Genomic DNA, 16432 nt, shown 5'->3' on the forward strand with positions numbered 1-16432 from the left:
TTTGCAGTTGCTGGTGTCCTACAAAATATGTAACTAGCGTGAGCATGGAAGAAATTCTGATTCCGGTGGCGTTCTTTTGAAGGTTCAATGCCAGATGGGATTGAGTCAACGTGTTAGTTTGCGATGGGGGAAGATGAAAGATTTACATAAGTGCAAATAGACTGCAAGGCCGTTAGGGCTATTGAAGCAACTTCTTGGTCAAGGTTGTTGACACTTGCTGATTACTCTCGCTTTTGGCCTGCCTGAAAAGATAAAAAACATTTTGTCCTTGTGTGAAGATGCTGGTAGCTGTGCAGTATGGGGGAGGAGAAATCTCTGTAATGCAAATTGTTTTGGGCTTAAAAGTCATCAAAAGCAGCTCCTCACTGTCGATACTCACGCTTTTGAAATAATCACGACACCTAGTTTGTTTTTCTGCCTCACCGAGATACATGCGAACCGGGTAAAGTCATCCCCGAGCGGCCCTGCTCACTTATTAAAAAATCGATCAAATATTTAGCGGACGCAAGCCATGTGATCGTGAAAGCTTTGTGTTTTGCTCAAAACAAAACAGGATGCCTCATCTGCTCGGTGGCTCGACCGCAGCTGCCTCCTCTTGGATGTAAAAAAAATAATAATAATTTACAAGAGCGCAATTACAACATGGCGAAGGGCCACATATTGTGTAATAAGATTGTGTCGCTCTAATGGAGTGACAGGCCTCATAAAAACAAACAAAGCTTCAGACGCTTTGCTCAAACTATGTCGGAATATCTCATCTCTGAGAAATAATGTTGCATTGAGCCCAAGCGTAGCTAGTTTATTTTAAGCTGCATTGATGCATGATAAGGAAATTACTTTTTCTCTGATTAGCATCATTGTTGATTAGTGACATCGGTGTAGCATCGCATTCTCTGAGTCATCCCATTTATTTTGCAATTTTCACGTAGCAGCGTTCAAGGTGAAGTGTTCCGTGCTGATGTTTTGGATAAAAGTAACTTTGTAATCATCCTCCGGGGTTAGAAACAAGAGGAATGCTTGAAGCTTCGCACTGTGGCTATAATTTCGTAGTGATGTTTCACCTCCATTCATGTAAATGTATTCCATCTCTAGCTCATAGGACAAATGTTTTCAGCACACTATTTTTCTTTATTTTTTTTTATTTTTTCCCCTTCTATTTTTCCTTTTTTCTTCTTCACCAGTCTGATTTTTTTTTTCTATTTTTCCTCTTTTTTTTTTTCTTCAATCTTCACCAGGCTGTAGGCACAAGTGCATCTTTTTTTTCCCTCTCTCTCTGAATCCACCTGTAAACGTCTCGTTGTCATGCACACGGGTCAAAGTTGAGCCCACGTAATTTAGCACCCAGCCCGACTAATGACACTGCTTTTCCGTCATTCTCCCTTTTTTTGCGCTCATTGACTATGGATGAGCATCTGGTCAGTGCGGATGTTCAGTCAGATTACCAAGCTCTTCCCGAGAGAGCCTGCACGAGGATCAACAACGTGCTGCTCTCTTCTCCCACGTCATGATGACAGTGACTCACCTTGTGGAAAAAAAACAAAAAACCTTTATAAGTCAAAGAGCGGGCTCAAACAACCCAGAACATCGTGATAGAAAAAAAGGGACAAAAATTGCACTTTTGCCAATATTTCCTTGTTTCTGACTAAGAACTTTGAGCAGACATGTTGAGAAGGTTCATGAAAAGCCAAGCTTAGATTCCCAACGGACCGGGCCTCGGGCAATGTTAACAAAACAAACACTTTGCGCTGGCTAATAACGACGACTCACGTCCGCCGGGACCGATGGAGAAAACACTTAAAGAACATTTGAGAGTGCTGACAGCTTAACTCGTTCAGTGCCATTAACAGTTATAGACGTCAAAGATATTAACTGGGTTTATTTGGTTCACAGGAGACTGGGAGGATCAGAAACCACGTCCAAAATTTGCCAGACTCTCAGTCACCATCTTGAATTCAGATTTGAGGACGGATTCATCGTGTCAAAACACGCAAACGTGTTCGAGGCTTTTGAATATTTGATGGTTGTTGATTTAAGCAGCTGGGCAGGTGGCACGCCGAGCCTTGAGGGCTTTTTTTCTTTTCTTCTGCAGCCAAAAGTATTACACCAACCGACACACACGGCTGGGTTTGCAAAGAATTTATTTAGCACTTGAGAAATGCCCCCGCCCCTCCCTTCCCGTAGCTTATTTTTTAATGCAATAATGCAACAATTCCTCCCCTGAAAGCATCGCATGCCGTCTGATATTTTTCATAAATCAATTTAAGATGGAAAGGATGTTCTTCAAAATGGTCTTTTTGTCACAATGTAATTCAAACAAACTGCCCAAAGTGTATCAAAGAAATCCATACAAGCTGTACTTTTTATATTATGGCTCATTTGGAGTAAAATAGATTAAAAGGGTTTCCTTTGTTGAGGCGATGGCTTTTGATAAGTTTAAAAAAATAAAAAGGAATACAAGTCAAGGACTGCACATTTACAGTGTAACTAAGCAGGAGCAACTTGTTTGAGTTTTTGTCATTTAGTTTCAACAAATTCACAGTGAATTTTTCAAATAAAGAAAATAAATGGAACGTTCACCCAGTTCACTCATTCAGTGCCATTGACGGTTATAGATCAACTTTGATAAAAAAAAATTTGGAAGGAAGAGGTAGAATTGGTTTTGTACCTTCATTATGTCACAAAACAATTTGGCTAGCTCGAGACTTTTCTGACTTTTCTAGTTTAATGCTAGGTTGGCATGTTTATTATTTCTAGAGACAGTGATTCTGTGTTAAATTTGATTTCTGACAAAAAGCGATAAAAACGATTTGTAGTCGATCCTATACCGCAGAATGTTTCCGTGCTTTGTTTACAGATAAGGAACGTTTCATCCGGTAAGAGAGTCTGTGAGAGACACGAAGATGCTCAAGGGCAGAAGGGTGGGGGCGGGGCTTACAGATGGCGAGCCATCCTCACAGTAGGGGCGGATGGATGGCTTATGGTCTCTCTGAGGGTAGCTGGCAAATAAAAGCTGCAGGTAAATTTACAACTGCTCTTTATCGGCCGTGCGGTGTGGACACCACGCTTCACTTTCTTACCATTTTCTCATATTTGGCTGCAATATAACAAAATGTGGTCAAAGTGGAAAGAAAGCCTGATCTCAACGTTTTTGGAATTAACGGTCTGCGTTCATTCTGCGCAGTTTGGCGGGCAAGTTGTCCTCCGGACGCCCGCCGGCGATGGTGTTAAGGGACGCCGCCGGTCTGTGCTGCCTCTCCGGCTCGGCCTCCTCGGCGTCCAAGGACAAGAGCTGGACCTGCTCCTCGGGCCGCCCCCCTTGGCGAGCGGCGGGGATGGAGCTGGACCTCAACCTCTGGATGCTGAGCGGCAGGTCGCCCGTGCTGGAGGCCTTGCCGCCGCCGGGCAAGGGCACCGTCGTGGTGGTCTTGGCGCCCCTCCACACTTGCTCGTCTCTGGTGGAGCTCATGCGCTGCAGTTTGCTGGGCAGCCTGGTGGCCTGCTCCTCCGCAGGCTCCACGTTGTCGGCCGAGAGGAGCCTCCCTCTGCGGCCCCCTCGGTTGCCCGCCAGGGGGGAGGAGGGCGCGGGGGCCACCGGGAGAACGTTGGGCGACGTCAGCGACGACTTCTCCTCTTGCTCTTTGACGCTGTAGGGAGGTGTGGGCACCTCGAAGGTGTTGTGGAACTGAGAGTAGTCCACCCTGAAGAAGCCTTCCTCCAGAGACATGACTGGCAGAAAACGATGGCCCCATAAGACTTCATCTTCCGTGTAAGATGTCCGCGCTTGACACGTCATGCCTGTCGCAACGAGACGGTCCATCAATATTTCAAAAAGGGAAATTGGACAATCGCCTCAGGGAAGAACGAAGAAGAATACATGACAGAAATGGAGACGAGTTTGAAGTGTGCATCATTCAAGGCCATGAATTAAACATTCTGTTAAATATTGCAAAGAAAATTGCTGGAGGCTAATTCACACAAATTATTGAGTCCAGACTTTACTTATTAGTCAAATTTGAGTTTCTCAAACTTTTAGCAACTCAAGAAAGGATCAGAGCATTTGACCCCCAAAGTGGATTCAAAGATTTCTCACCGGTGGTCTCCACGATGCCTTCCAGGATGACGACGATCTCAAACTGCTCGCTCATAAGCGAGCGTTGCGACAGGTCGAAGAAGGGGCTCTTGGCGTTGATCTCGTGGCAGATGGTGAGAGGCGACACCAGGAAGAGCTGGTCGGCGCCCGTGCCGAAGCCCACGTCCAGCTCGCACTGGTCCAGAGGCAGGAACTCGCCTTCTGGGGTCTGACGAGACTGCGGAAGCACACCAAAAGATCTTGAGGTCACCACAAAATTAATAATCTTTTTTTTTTTCTTTTTTAAATTCTACTTCCTGGGGTTTTTTTTTTTGGGTGAGCAACCACAGATGGCAAACGGGCAGTCATTTGTATTCACAGCGATGTGGAGGACAGGAGGGTGTGACATTTCACAGGAAGACGTCTGTGCCCACAGATCGCCGGCTCCCCTGCTGAGGAGCGACGTCACGACACGCATGACAAGCTCCCGTTTCTGAGGTGAACTCACGTTCATCGACTCTAAAAGTCGAAGGTACTTATCGGATACCGCTTTCGATTGTATTAATGGAAAAGGTCCCCGTGGACGCAGCGGCGGCGTCGCTTTTGCTTTTTCTTGGCCCTTATCGCGGAAAAAAAGCAGCCTCAGCAAGAGCTGTCGAGAGGATTCAAACACGCCACAAGTTGACCCGAATTCAAATCAGTAAAAATCCAGCCACACACTTGAGTTGCCGTGGTAATCTTTGACTCGGTATTTACGAGTCTTGCCAACTGCAAATTTTGACTGATGGGAAAATGAAGCTTCATATTTGCTTCATGAACAGAATTTTTTTACCACAGTCTCTGCTCAACATTGGGTTGAAAGTACACTAACACACCACTTCTTACAACGAAGCTTCATTTTCCCATCGCGACTCTCAAGCATCCTTGGGGTCCCATGATCGACGTTACAAAAATTCTAATCAGTATTATTATTATGGCTGATTGTTATTGTGAAAATATTCCTCTGAAAACGTAGTATTGAACGGTGTAATCCAATTTGGGCCCAAATGGTTATCCGCGGTTTTATAGATGGAACCATTAACCGACTCGTGAAACAAGCGATCGGCACCTTATGCAAACGAGGTTCCGTTTCAGCCACGCATGGTAAATAACTGACATACTGCTAATGTAATCAACTGATTTTCCTTTGGCAAAGTATCCGGGCCGCGCAACGATTTACAACCCGTGTCTTTGCCCGCTAAACCCGCATCACTTGATCACAGCCAAGTTTGCGCAGCTCCACATCATTATCAGGAGTTGGAATTTATTACGGCACGCCTCAACCGACCCCCCCGTCACCTTGAAGGGCCACCATCCCGACTCTGACCTTGAGCCGTGAGTCCAAACTGCCGTGTTGTTGTTTCTGCCAGGCTTGATCGAGCGCATTCCATTGATTGTACACACTCGGCGTTAATTCAAGGTGTCCCTAATGTTGTGGCCAGCGTGAGTGTATCCACAGCGCCTTCTCTGTGACTTCTCCCCAGAGGGCAAAACTGTCACTTGAGATCATGGCGCTGCTGCACCGCGACGAACTCTCTGAGTCACAACAAAGCAAATCGTTTTCTGTTTGGACTGCGGAAAAAACACGTTTGGTGGCAAAAGCTTGTTATTGTCGGACGCGGCGGATGACAATGACACATCAATCTATAGCGCTGCCTTGTAGGAGATATCAAACAGCAGTTAGAGGCTGGAAATTGTACAGTGACAAAATAACGTGCGGTCCAGCGAGCGCACGAATTGGCTCAATCAAGGCTTTAATCGAAGCATATATAGTGCCCCACCGACATTGTCCCCCAGGGAGCCATCCATCTGAGCTGAGGACATTTAGAGCCAGGCTGAACTTGGAATTACAGCCCGTGGAGAGCTTTTCTGCTGACTGAGGCAGGACGCAGTGTGATGACCCTCATGCTGTGGCCCGGGCCACTCAGCCATGAAGAAGCAAGAACACACACGGGATAAAGTAGACTTCACGGAGGGACTGTGCGGGAGCTCGCGTCCAGAGTGAACACCGCCTCCGACATAAAGTCTGCCCAAGATATTCTCCAGCTGACTCGAAGGGGCTGTAGTTCATGGGTTGATGGAGTTTCTCATCCAATATGCACTTTTCTTCTTGACTGGCCCCATTTTGATTGCACGGTGCCATAACGCAATGGGCTGTGGTATTCACACCGGCCCTCAGGGGTCACAATTCAATTCTACAGACAAATGGGAATTCAATGCAGGCCTCTATAAGTGCTGATAAATCATAGTGATGCAGTTCAAAAGAATGGATGTGGTCAAACGTTGACACGGTGCGCTTGAGTGGGACAAAGAAAGACTCTTTTTGTTTGAAAGAAACCAACAGAGTCATTTTATGCTTCGATACCCATTGAGATGGTGCTGCGCCTTCTGGTTTGGCCACCAGGTGGCACTGTAAAGCGGCAGTCTATTGTAAGCTTAGTAAGTTGCGGTAATACGCATCAATTTTGGCAAGGGGTAAAGAATGTTACTATTGTTATATTGGCTGTCTTCGCAGAGCGCAGAAGAACGGTCCAACTTTGCTTCTCCTTACCTTGATGACCTTGCACCTGATCTGCGCAGAGACCATGTGGCTGTTCCTCAGGTTGCCCACCCTGAACATGAGGCATAGTTTGCCGTCCCGCTGCGAGATGACGGCGTCCTGGCTGAACATGAGCGTCTCTGCGCGCTTCTTGGGCTGCGACATCTTGATGAACATGCAGCCGATGAGGAAGGCGTCCACGATGGAGCCCAGCAGTGACTGGAAGAGAAAGAGAATGATCCCCTCGGGGCACTTCTCGGTGATGTAGCGGTAGCCGTAGCCGATGGTGGCCTCGGTCTCGATGAAGAAGAGGAAGGCGGAGGGGAAGTTGTACACGTTGGCCACGCACGGCGTGTAGGACGCGTCGTGGCCGCCGTGGCTCAGGTCGCCGCGGATGTAGGCGATGAGCCACCACATGGAAGCCATCACCAGCCACGCCACCGTGTAGGTGAGGATGAAGATGAGCAGGTTCCAGCGCCACTTGAGGTCCACCAAGGTGGTGAACAGGTCCGAGATGTAGCGGCTCGTCTCGCCGCCCAGGTTGCCGTGCTGCACGTTGCAGCGCCCGTTCTTCTCCACAAAACGCTGCCGCTTCCTCTTGGCCGGCGCGCAGAAAGTCATGCTCTGGTTGGTGTTCACCACCTGGTAGTCCTCGCCGAATTTCCTGCGTATGGCTGCCATGGTGCGGATCGATCGGCCCTTTCTTTCAAGCGCTCAAGACTTGCTGTTGGTGCAAGTTTGCTGCGCTCCCTGCACCTCCACCCGCCCGACCACCCTCCTCCGCGGCAAGAGCAATGTGCATTCAGCCCGCCGCACGCATCTTCGGAGGTGCTAAACTGCGAATGAACGCCAGGCGCTGGTGTTCGAGTGGCGCGCACAGTAGAGCGCGCGCGTGCGCACGCGTGGTCCTTTGACGCAAGTGCCAACTTTGTCCGCGTGCTAACTCCACTGCACTCCGTGCGCTTTCCAAATTAAGATAGTTGATTGTTGCATGCTCATTACAGGCTTCAGTGCGCGCTTCAGCACGGAGGGGTCTTCCAAAACTCGTTGGATGGATGGATGGATGGATGGATGGATGGATGGATGGATAGATGAAGGGAGGGAGGGATTAGTTAACATGCCCTGTTTTAAATAGTTTATTTCCGAGTTGTATAGTATAGATCACGATAGTGGAGAAAAAATGAAATGGTTTATGCCTGCCCTTTTACTAACAAAACCCTTGCATTTGAACTGTGTGCAGACGTTTTATATCGTTTATAAAAGCTGTGACTATTTGAATTGCTCTGTCGCCCTCTCGTGGTGAATGTCTGAAGCACATACCATTATAAATGTATATATAAATATGTATAGCCCGTGGAGTACCGGAAATTAGTACGCTTATGTTGCACACGTCGTTCTTCTCAGTGCTCACTTTCTTAAGAGCCATGCTGCGGGGCAAAAATACACATACACGTAAGACACTGGACTGCGTAACCATGTAATATGATGGTGGGTGGATGTTTTGAATTGCTTTGTCGCCCTCTCGTGGTAAATGTCTGAAGCACATACTAGTTGACGGCACTCTCTCGGCTTTACTTATATTTATATTGGCCCGGTTCGTAATACGGGTGGGCAACATTTGACATTGAATTTCGGGAAAGTACAAACTGTGGAGTCTTATAGTTACCCTGTGGGCTACATACGTGTGAAACCAGGAGAAAGAGCAATTCTATTGCGTCTGTACTTCTATTGTATAATATACATGTAGGGAGGCAAAATTGTGTTATTTTGTTCCAGAAAAAAAGACAGGTTGCTGATTCACACCAGTCGGAGAGAATGCACGGTTGCATGCGCATGCATTTGCAAGTCGGTCCACAACGTCATCGGCTGGCTGCGGCTGCGACTGCGGCTGCGGTTGCGGCTGTCTCCTCTCATGACCCGTCGGTCCGCCTGCACCCATAATCCCCCGCGCCACGACAAGATGGAAGAAAGCAGCGGCCGCCGGAGAACAGTGTTTTGGCAATAAAACCCTCCAAAGCTGCGAATACGGAGGCACAACGGGCACGTTCCAAGCCGTCTGCGGTCATGTGTAGGTGAGCGAGAACCCAAGCGGGTTGGCGGTTCGGTCCGGACTCCGTCGAGATCCTCGCGAAGCGACGCTGGCTCGCAACCGCGGGGGAGATGCACTGAAAGGCAGCATCATTGTTTGTGATGCACGGGCCGTAATGCGGCTTTTCACTCGGAGCTAACTGCTAGCGCGTTAGCAGCCGGCTAACTAGCTCGTGGCTAGTTTGATTGTTATGAACACAACTGGGTGCTAAAGCTCGAATCTGGCTTTATTTTAGCCGCGATCGCCTGTGTTTGCTCATTGGATCTGGAGTCGACGTGGAACAGAAATAGCCTCGGTGAGGTTTTTGCCAGCCACACGCACGCTCGGTAATGATTATCCGCTCGTAATTACGGCTAAAGTTAGCTATCAATAAACGGAGCGCCAGCCAGCGAGATCTAATTTCGCCTGCAAAGCTCGAGAGATGATCACATCGCGCCAGCTCGTGGAAAACTGAAAGATCAATTCAACACGATGCATTGTTTATACAAATGTATCTCGATTGATATGATACAATTTTGTCGAGCAGTTGCTTATCCATTTTTAAATAGCCAATTGATGGGCGATTTAACCAGGGTAACAAAAGGGGAACTTTGTTCTTTCTTTTTTTTCAAGCCGTGGCTTCAAATACAACTTTTCAGAAGGGCTTGTGGTGCTTTTCTAAGCATTTTGCGCCAAGGTTTCGAGGGCGATCCGATGATGCGTCGTCGGGCTCATTGTGGTGAGTCGGCTGCTATGCTAACTAGCTGGCTAACTATTATGGATGACAAAAGCTCATCTGCTCTGTGTTCAATATGTCGCCGAGACAAATGGTCGCCTCGCATTTTGGCTCGAGAACGAGTCGTCGAAGCTTTCAACTGCTGCTTTAGGCACAAGAGTGTGTCCTAGTTGCATTGCTCAAACGTCAAGTCGTGTTTGACCTCAATAGCGTTTGTTTAGGCAAGTCTAGCGAACCGACTAATTAGTAATGTTGCATTGACATTAACGTTTGATCGGCTGAGTTGCAAACGCGTGTCAAAAACAACACGAATTCACTCCAGATTTGACTTTTGGTCTTATATGTAGCTTCATTAAAAAATAAATGCATATTTTAGACTGTATTGTGGGCAGACGTTTGCACTTCCATCCGATTTTTTTACTTTCACATTTGCGTGGCCAATGTGCAGATGAGTGTATAAAATGGTGAATAGTCACAGTGTTTCACTCCAAATTTTACATTTGGACTCCAGGTTACGTGCGGCCTCACTCTGGTCAGGTCACCTAAAGTGTCACAAGCGGTTTGACATCCAGGTTAGTGTAATGTTGTGTGTCGTCTTTTTCAGGGTGTTCTCCTGCCTTCCTCGTTAGATACTGACCCGCGCCCGCACACAGCAAAGCTACCACCATGAGTATTATCCAAGACAAAATCAGCAATGAGTTTTTGCGCAACGGTGGCATGGATCCCAATTTTGCGCCCGGCATGCTCATGTTCAGCCACCTGCCGCCCGTCACCAGCTTCACGCGGCTCACGCCGCAGCCGGTCATGGGCGACCTCCCGCAGGAGATGGTCCTCAAGAAGGAGCGCGACTCGCCCCCGGACCACCAGAGCGCCGGCGTGGCCAACGCGGGCGGCTTCCTCCACAGCATGGGAATCAAGCAGGAGCGGCTAAGCGAGCTGGATTATCGCATGCCTCTCTACGGCGGCGGGGGCGTGTCGATGAATTGCGCCGGCGCGGGGAAGAGCGCCGCCGACATGCCGGACATGTCGTACGGCAACCACCACCAGAATCACCATAACATGCTCCTGCACGACCTCAGCCACAGCAACGTGCGCTCCCTCGGGGACCCGGTGAGTGGGAACGCCGAGGTTTAAACGCGCGTGTCACTTTGAGACTGATCTCGCTCGCGCTTTGCCCTCAGATGTCAGGACGAGCGGGTAAAGAGCCAAAAGATTCGTCGGGAAAAAGAGGGAGGCGGACCAACGGGGACGGACAGGGAGGCAAAGCCCGGCGGAAACGCAACGATGCCGCAAAGGTTAATCCTGTTTTTTTGGGTGGTTCTATCTGAGTATTGAGCGGGCTCAGACCTAAGCGTCTCCTGGTTGTCCCGTAGGCCATGATGCTGGACGCGGACGGAGCCTGCCTGTCCCCAAACTCCAAACCGCATATCTGCGAGCACTGCAACGCCGCCTTTCGCAGCTCCTATCACTTGCGCAGACACGTTCTCATACACACAGGTGAGAGGCTTTCCTGCTTGCGCTTTTGCGCCTCCGTCGGGTAGCATGGCGTCATGGCCGACTCCCGGGAGCTGACTCATCCATTGCTCATGTCTTTCTAGACGTGTTAGTCATCCCCTTTGCCGGGAAGTTCTCAGTCCCTTTATCCCTCACAATTGCTTCTGGGCTGGGGAAAAAAAAAAAAAAAAGAAACGGCCACGTGGCGGCAACGTATACTCAGAAATGAGGCCGAGCGCTAGTTAATGTGATGCGGGGACGGTTGTACTCTTGATCGCACAGGTGAGAGGCCTTTCCGGTGCAGTCAGTGTAACATGAGCTTCATTCAGAAGTACCTGCTCCAGCGGCATGAGAAGATCCACAGCGGTGAGTTGGCCCGTCTCGATCGGACTTTGCCGTAAGTCGCAAATGACGTCCCGGCTGTTTGTCGCAGGGGAGAAGCCGTTCAGCTGCGACCAGTGCAACATGCGTTTCATCCAGAAGTACCACATGGAGCGACACAAACGCACGCACAGCGGCGAGAAGCCGTATCGATGCGATACGTGCCAACAAGTAGGTTTGGGCCGACGTTTTCCCACACCGGTCAAATGAGTTTTGCATTTGATTGTTTTTGTCTCTTTGTCAACGTTGTAGTTTTTCTCAAGAACCGACCGGTTACTGAAGCACAAGCGGACTTGCGGAGAAGCCATAAAGAAGGGCCTGGACCCCAACATGCTGGAGCTCAGCGAGGCCGAGCTGGGCCAGGGCAGCTATTCACTCACTCAGGGAAACGCGAGCACCTCCGGGCGCAAGCGGGCCAAGTCCAAAAACGGGGAGGGCGGCGAGCGCAAGAGGAAGAAGAGCGCGGCCGCATCGGCGGCCTCGTCCTCCTCCGCCGCCATGGGCCTGCAGGACTATAGCATGGAGCAACCTTCGGGCTCGGCCATGCAGGGCCGCTCTCCCAAATTGGTGTTTAAAAAAGCGGGCCGCAAGGGTTTGGATAAGGCTCTCCTTTCTCTGGAAGACAGCGGCGACGGACACAAACTGTTAGGCCAAAAAGCCGGCTCCTTGGATCACATGGACGCTTCCGGGCTGGACAACATGGGTCTGCTCCAAGGAGGCGGGGGCAGCAAGCAGGGTCCCACCACCAGCACCAACTACGACGACGCCATGCAGTTTGTGAAAAAGCGGCGATACCTCCAGGCTGTCAATAGCGACTACGGAGCGGGCGCTCTCCACATGGCGTCGCAGGGCGGCGGCGTCATTCAGGTTTCCCTGGGGCCCGAACCCACGCTGGCCATGCTGGACACGTCCCCCTTGGAGCTCAAGCACGACAAGTCGGGCATCCCGGACGAGGTTCTGCAAAGCCTGCTGGATCACTACAGCCATAAGCCGGACGGGGGGCACCACCACGACGTGGCTTTCGACCTGTCCGACCACCCGCACCACGTGGACCTCCAGCCGGCGGCGCCCGTCACCCCCGAGCTGGAGGACGACGCGGCCAACGGGGGCGATAAAACGGCGGTGATGAGCGAGTACTCCAAGTTCCTCCTGCAGGCCCTGGAGCGCACCAGCCATAGCGGGCCCTTCCCCAGCCTGGGCGCCACGGGGCCCTTCACTCTCCTGTCCAGCAGCTCCAGTCCCACGGGGCCCCTGTTCGCCGACAAGCACGTCTACGATTGCGGCTACCCTCCCGCCGTTTCCTCGCCGCTGCCCATCGCCGCCCCCTCGTCCGCTTCTTCCTCCACCTCGTCCAAGTCCCACTACGGCATGCTGGTGGGCTCCCCCTCCCAGGCGGCTTTCCACCTGACTCTGGAGCCGGCCAGCCACCAGCAGCTAACGCCTTCTCAGGAGCTGACGGAGCAGCTGGAGAAGCAGCACTCGCCCGGAGCCTTCAACCTACCTCCCCAGGATCTGACCGCCCAGACGGAAAGCTCCAAGGGGCAACAAGCCAAGGGCGGGGCCGGCGCCGCCAACGGTTCCGGCTACTCGGACCTGTCTCCTTTGAACCCCCCGAAAGAATCCACCACGTACCAGATTGAGAATTTCGCCCAGGCCTTCGGCTCCCAGTTCAAGTCGGGACGCCGCACCCCTCTGAGCTACGGCAGCGACCCCGGGGCGGAGGTGGACCACAGAATACGGACTCCGGTCTCAGAGTTCTCAGGGTATAGCAGCTTGTTAGCTGACGTCAGTGAGCCAGTCAGTACAGGATCAAAAACCCCAACAAGCCAAAGTTTCAGATAAGGCTCAGACGAGGTGAAACCAGTTGGGGATGGAGGGGGGGGGGGGGTGTTTTTGTCCACCCTGCCCCGCCTCCTACTCATCAAAATTTTGTTTTTCGTAGCAATTTTATTTTAAACACTGCCATCAAATGTTGATGCAAACATGACCAGGGAGGGTCTTCCATGGCCTCAAATGCAATTTTTTATTTTTTTTAATCACGTATTTTAGTCTCTTACATTTTGTTGGGAAAATGTAGTTGTTGTTTTTTTTTTGTTTTTTTTTAATGATCGTAAACCGTAGATATTAAATGTAATTTAAAACATTTTGAGGGTAGAGATGAACTTGCATTTCGTATGACTTTCCAAACCCTTGTGTTTTACCAATTGTCATCCCATTGTAAAATAATAATGTTGATAATTACACACACACACAAAAAACAACACTTGTGGCAGGGAAAGCCCAGAACTCAAATGGCAAAAAAAAAAAAAGTATATATTGTCTGTTACAAGAAACGTATTAACTCAGGAAATAGGCAAAATTGTGTAATAAGACTTTGTATTTTGAGATGCAATTAGCACAGTTTTTACAGGTGTACTTTGAAACGACAAAGCTTTGAATTTTTTTTTTATTTTTTGTGTGTTTTCAACTTTACTCCACACGATCACCATGTTTTAGTCCAAATGACGGTACTGTTGCGTATCAATGTGAAACCAGCTTGGAGAAAAGAACTCCATTGAAACGCGTTTGACTGAAAACACGACGGACGGCCAGCAAGCAAACGGAAACGCTCACCTCACTTTTTTGGTGTGCGTGTCAATGGAATCAAGCAAGCACTTTTTTTTTTTTTTCTTTTCCCCAAAAAGAAACATATCATCAGCAGAAACAGCAACCCATTCAGTTTGTGATTCTTAATGTTTATTTTAAAAGGAGAAAACTGTGAACAAGGGTTTTGGGAGGGTGGGATGATGCTTTTAATGGGCATTTTTATTTTTGAATTTCTTGGAAGGGGGGGCGGGGCTTAATTTGTCTCTTGCGGTTTGTCGGGTGATGTAAAAAGTGGATTTGCCATAATTTTGTGCGACAATATTTTGAGAGTAGCTCTTTGTATTTAAGTGTTTCTCCAGAGCTCGACTGACATGCTGGAACTTTTCTCTGTCTTTTTTTTTTCTTTTTTTTTTTTACATTGTATTTATTCTCCATTATCCGCCACACACCTTTGTAGCACCAATGCAGCAGAAGAGTTAATTTATACAACACGCCTCCTGAATATGCATCAGTCCTGCACTCACAATGGCCTTCTTTGTCTTCCGCGGTTAAAGCCATTCTCTCTATCCCGGCACCCAGGGTTGATTTTTTTCAGTTAGTCAATTCCCTGCGAGCCCCCCCAACTGTCCCTCCCCGCTGGTTTTCTGGGACTCTGAAGCTGCAAAGGGGGAAGAACAAAAAAAAAAAAAACTTGACAGACCAGCAACATCCCTCCAAACACTATGCTTTGAACGGAAATGGAGAGAAAAAGACGATAAGATTGACTAAATATACCTCATATCATAAAAGCGTAAGAAAGCAGGGACACGCGTTATGTTGTATGTAGTGGAAATATTTGTAGAATAGATTGGACATGTTGTCATCATTTTTACATTGCCTGTGTTTACAATGATAGAACAAGTGACTTGTCAAAATGCAAAATGTATTTTTTTTTTTTGGTGCGAGGTGGGGGGGGGGGGTTTATTTTAATGTGGAAACATCCATGCCAAGCAGTGTTGCATTCTAGATGCCTCGTAGAATTTTTTTTTTTTTTTTTCACTCATGGTATATCTCTTATTTTTGTTACTTGCCATAATGTGTTTTTGATATGAACTCTAGAAGGATGTTGTTTACAAAAATGTACAAAACACTAAAATGTGTGTTCATTTTTTGTCTTGAGTTTTTATCAAGTATGCATGATTTTTATGGCTTTTTTTTCTGACTGTCACCTCAATACCAAATGTTGTAGCAGCAGCCTCCCCCTCCCTCTTCCTTCCTTTGTCTCATTAGTAGTAGACCCTCGTGACATGATTTCCCGGACTGTACCTGTTATTGAGATGATGACCGGATTAGAGAAGCCAATAAAAAAAACTTTTTGTTACAAAACAAAAAAGCATTGCCTTTGGGTTTGTTGGTGGTGCTACCGCAAGACTTCTCCCCGATTTTTTTTTTTTTTTTAGTGTCATCACCTATTTAAATCGGGAAAAAATGGCATCCCTTCATTTTCATTCATGCCTTTAGCTTGAAAGTTAGTGCTTGTATGTCTGTCTATCTTATCTGTTTTTGCAGGCAGCGTGTCCAACTACAGCTATCAAACTTTATTTTTTCCAGCATCTGGACCAAAACGCCATTTTTGGCAAAGGTAAGTAGACCAAAAATGTCAAAAAGTGTATTTTGATGCATGAATGTTAATTGTTCGATTTCTATTCACAGGTTGCTTGTCTACAAATTTGAACTACAATGGCCAACGTCACGCTATAAGGTAAATTCAGAACATACCCATCAAATCTGAGAACAAAATAATGCGGCAACATGGTTATTTAATTTAAGTTAAAAAATCTATTTACTGCTTTTATATTTGCTTCATGGAAAGCAATATCTTTGAGTGACTCGACATTGATTTGAAGCATGTGGGTTTTGTTCTGATTGTGTGTGGGGGGGTAATTTATTTTTCCACCAACGCCCTCTGATGACGTCGGGGCTGGGTTAAGGTGCGTGTTGCTTCCCGATGGCATCCGGGATCAAAGTCAACTTTCAGATAATGCCAGCAAAACGGGAAGTTATGGAACGTCTAATTAACTTTTATTGACCAAATTTGACTTTGATCGTTCCAGCTTTTGCGTGGAACCAATTCTACCTGTCAGTATTATGAGTTTATTTTTAGAAGCAAGGTGGAATGATCCATCATGAGATGGAGGGCTCAAAGGTCACTCGCCGCACCTTTGTCCCGGGCCAGACTTAATGGCCACCAGGTTTTCCCATTACGTTTAAGTGTTGTGAAATCATGTTTGTCCAAGATGTTGTCTCAGGGTTTAATAGAAACTAGAAGATGTGTTGCAACTTTATAAACCAACAAAAGAAAGGAAGCAATGTGTGTTCCGCCTCACTGCCATTTTTTAAACGTGTTCCCTTTCATTCTGTTTTTTTTTCTCAGTAGGCGGAATAAGGAAGTAAGATGTGTTTTGGGAACTTTGCTACATCAAAATAAACACATCGTCGACCAGGTCAACATCGTAAATAAATGTCATTCATGTTGTGACC

At 48.0% G+C, this 16432-nt stretch overlaps 2 protein-coding genes and 1 long non-coding RNA gene across 7 annotated transcripts; 2 read left to right on the top strand and 1 right to left on the bottom strand.

Annotated features, from left to right (window-relative positions):
- Positions 1 to 1861: 1861 nt before the first annotated feature.
- Positions 1862 to 7636, bottom strand: kcnj19b (potassium inwardly rectifying channel subfamily J member 19b). Of its 3 annotated transcripts, XM_037278859.1 has the most exons (4): positions 6660 to 7630; positions 4091 to 4307; positions 3274 to 3795; positions 1862 to 3204 (listed from the first exon to the last, which is right to left on the bottom strand). In XM_037278859.1, exons 1-4 carry the CDS (start codon positions 7326 to 7328, stop codon positions 3155 to 3157), a joined length of 1458 nt encoding a protein of 485 aa, XP_037134754.1. In that variant the 5' UTR covers positions 7329 to 7630; the 3' UTR covers positions 1862 to 3154. The 3 variants fall into 3 exon arrangements, with proteins under 3 accessions (XP_037134754.1, XP_037134753.1, XP_037134755.1); XM_037278858.1 differs by having other exon boundaries at positions 1862 to 3795; XM_037278860.1 differs by lacking the exons at positions 1862 to 3204; positions 3274 to 3795 and having other exon boundaries at positions 4279 to 4521; positions 6660 to 7636.
- On the top strand, positions 4246 to 4602 carry LOC119138773. The gene is made up of 2 exons (XR_005101230.1): positions 4246 to 4335; positions 4451 to 4602. It is a non-coding gene; the product is annotated as an uncharacterized LOC119138773 (long non-coding RNA).
- An 851-nt stretch (positions 7637 to 8487) lies between the features above and the next one.
- znf281b (zinc finger protein 281b) lies at positions 8488 to 14681 on the top strand. 3 transcript variants are annotated; one of them, XM_037278744.1, is made up of 7 exons: positions 8488 to 8719; positions 10056 to 10561; positions 10633 to 10746; positions 10825 to 10948; positions 11219 to 11311; positions 11379 to 11497; positions 11579 to 14681. In XM_037278744.1, exons 2-7 carry the CDS (start codon positions 10118 to 10120, stop codon positions 13166 to 13168), a joined length of 2484 nt encoding a protein of 827 aa, XP_037134639.1. In that variant the 5' UTR covers positions 8488 to 8719; positions 10056 to 10117; the 3' UTR covers positions 13169 to 14681. The 3 variants fall into 3 exon arrangements, with proteins under 3 accessions (XP_037134639.1, XP_037134642.1, XP_037134640.1); XM_037278747.1 differs by having other exon boundaries at positions 8489 to 8719; positions 11228 to 11311; XM_037278745.1 differs by lacking the exon at positions 8488 to 8719 and adding an exon at positions 8734 to 9031.
- Positions 14682 to 16432: the final 1751 nt, after the last annotated feature.

Source organism: Syngnathus acus, chromosome 19 (genome assembly GCF_901709675.1).
Source record: "Syngnathus acus chromosome 19, fSynAcu1.2, whole genome shotgun sequence".
NCBI classification, from domain to species: domain Eukaryota; kingdom Metazoa; phylum Chordata; class Actinopteri; order Syngnathiformes; family Syngnathidae; genus Syngnathus; species Syngnathus acus.

Excerpts from the sequence above, each read along its gene's own strand:
- kcnj19b (XM_037278858.1), bottom strand. The coding sequence starts at position 7,328 with ATGGCAGCCATACGCAGGAAATTCGGCGAGGACTACCAGGTGGTGAAC. Across the intron at positions 4,308-6,659 it reads TCAGGTGCAAGGTCATCAAG|TCTCGTCAGACCCCAGAAGG; the intron begins GTAAGGAGAAGC and ends GTGCTTCCGCAG. Across the intron at positions 3,796-4,090 it reads AGGCATCGTGGAGACCACCG|GCATGACGTGTCAAGCGCGG; the intron begins GTGAGAAATCTT and ends TCGTTGCGACAG.
- znf281b (XM_037278744.1), top strand. The coding sequence starts at position 10,118 with ATGAGTATTATCCAAGACAAAATCAGCAATGAGTTTTTGCGCAACGGT. Across the intron at positions 10,747-10,824 it reads AACGCAACGATGCCGCAAAG|GCCATGATGCTGGACGCGGA; the intron begins GTTAATCCTGTT and ends GTTGTCCCGTAG. Across the intron at positions 11,498-11,578 it reads GATGCGATACGTGCCAACAA|TTTTTCTCAAGAACCGACCG; the intron begins GTAGGTTTGGGC and ends TCAACGTTGTAG.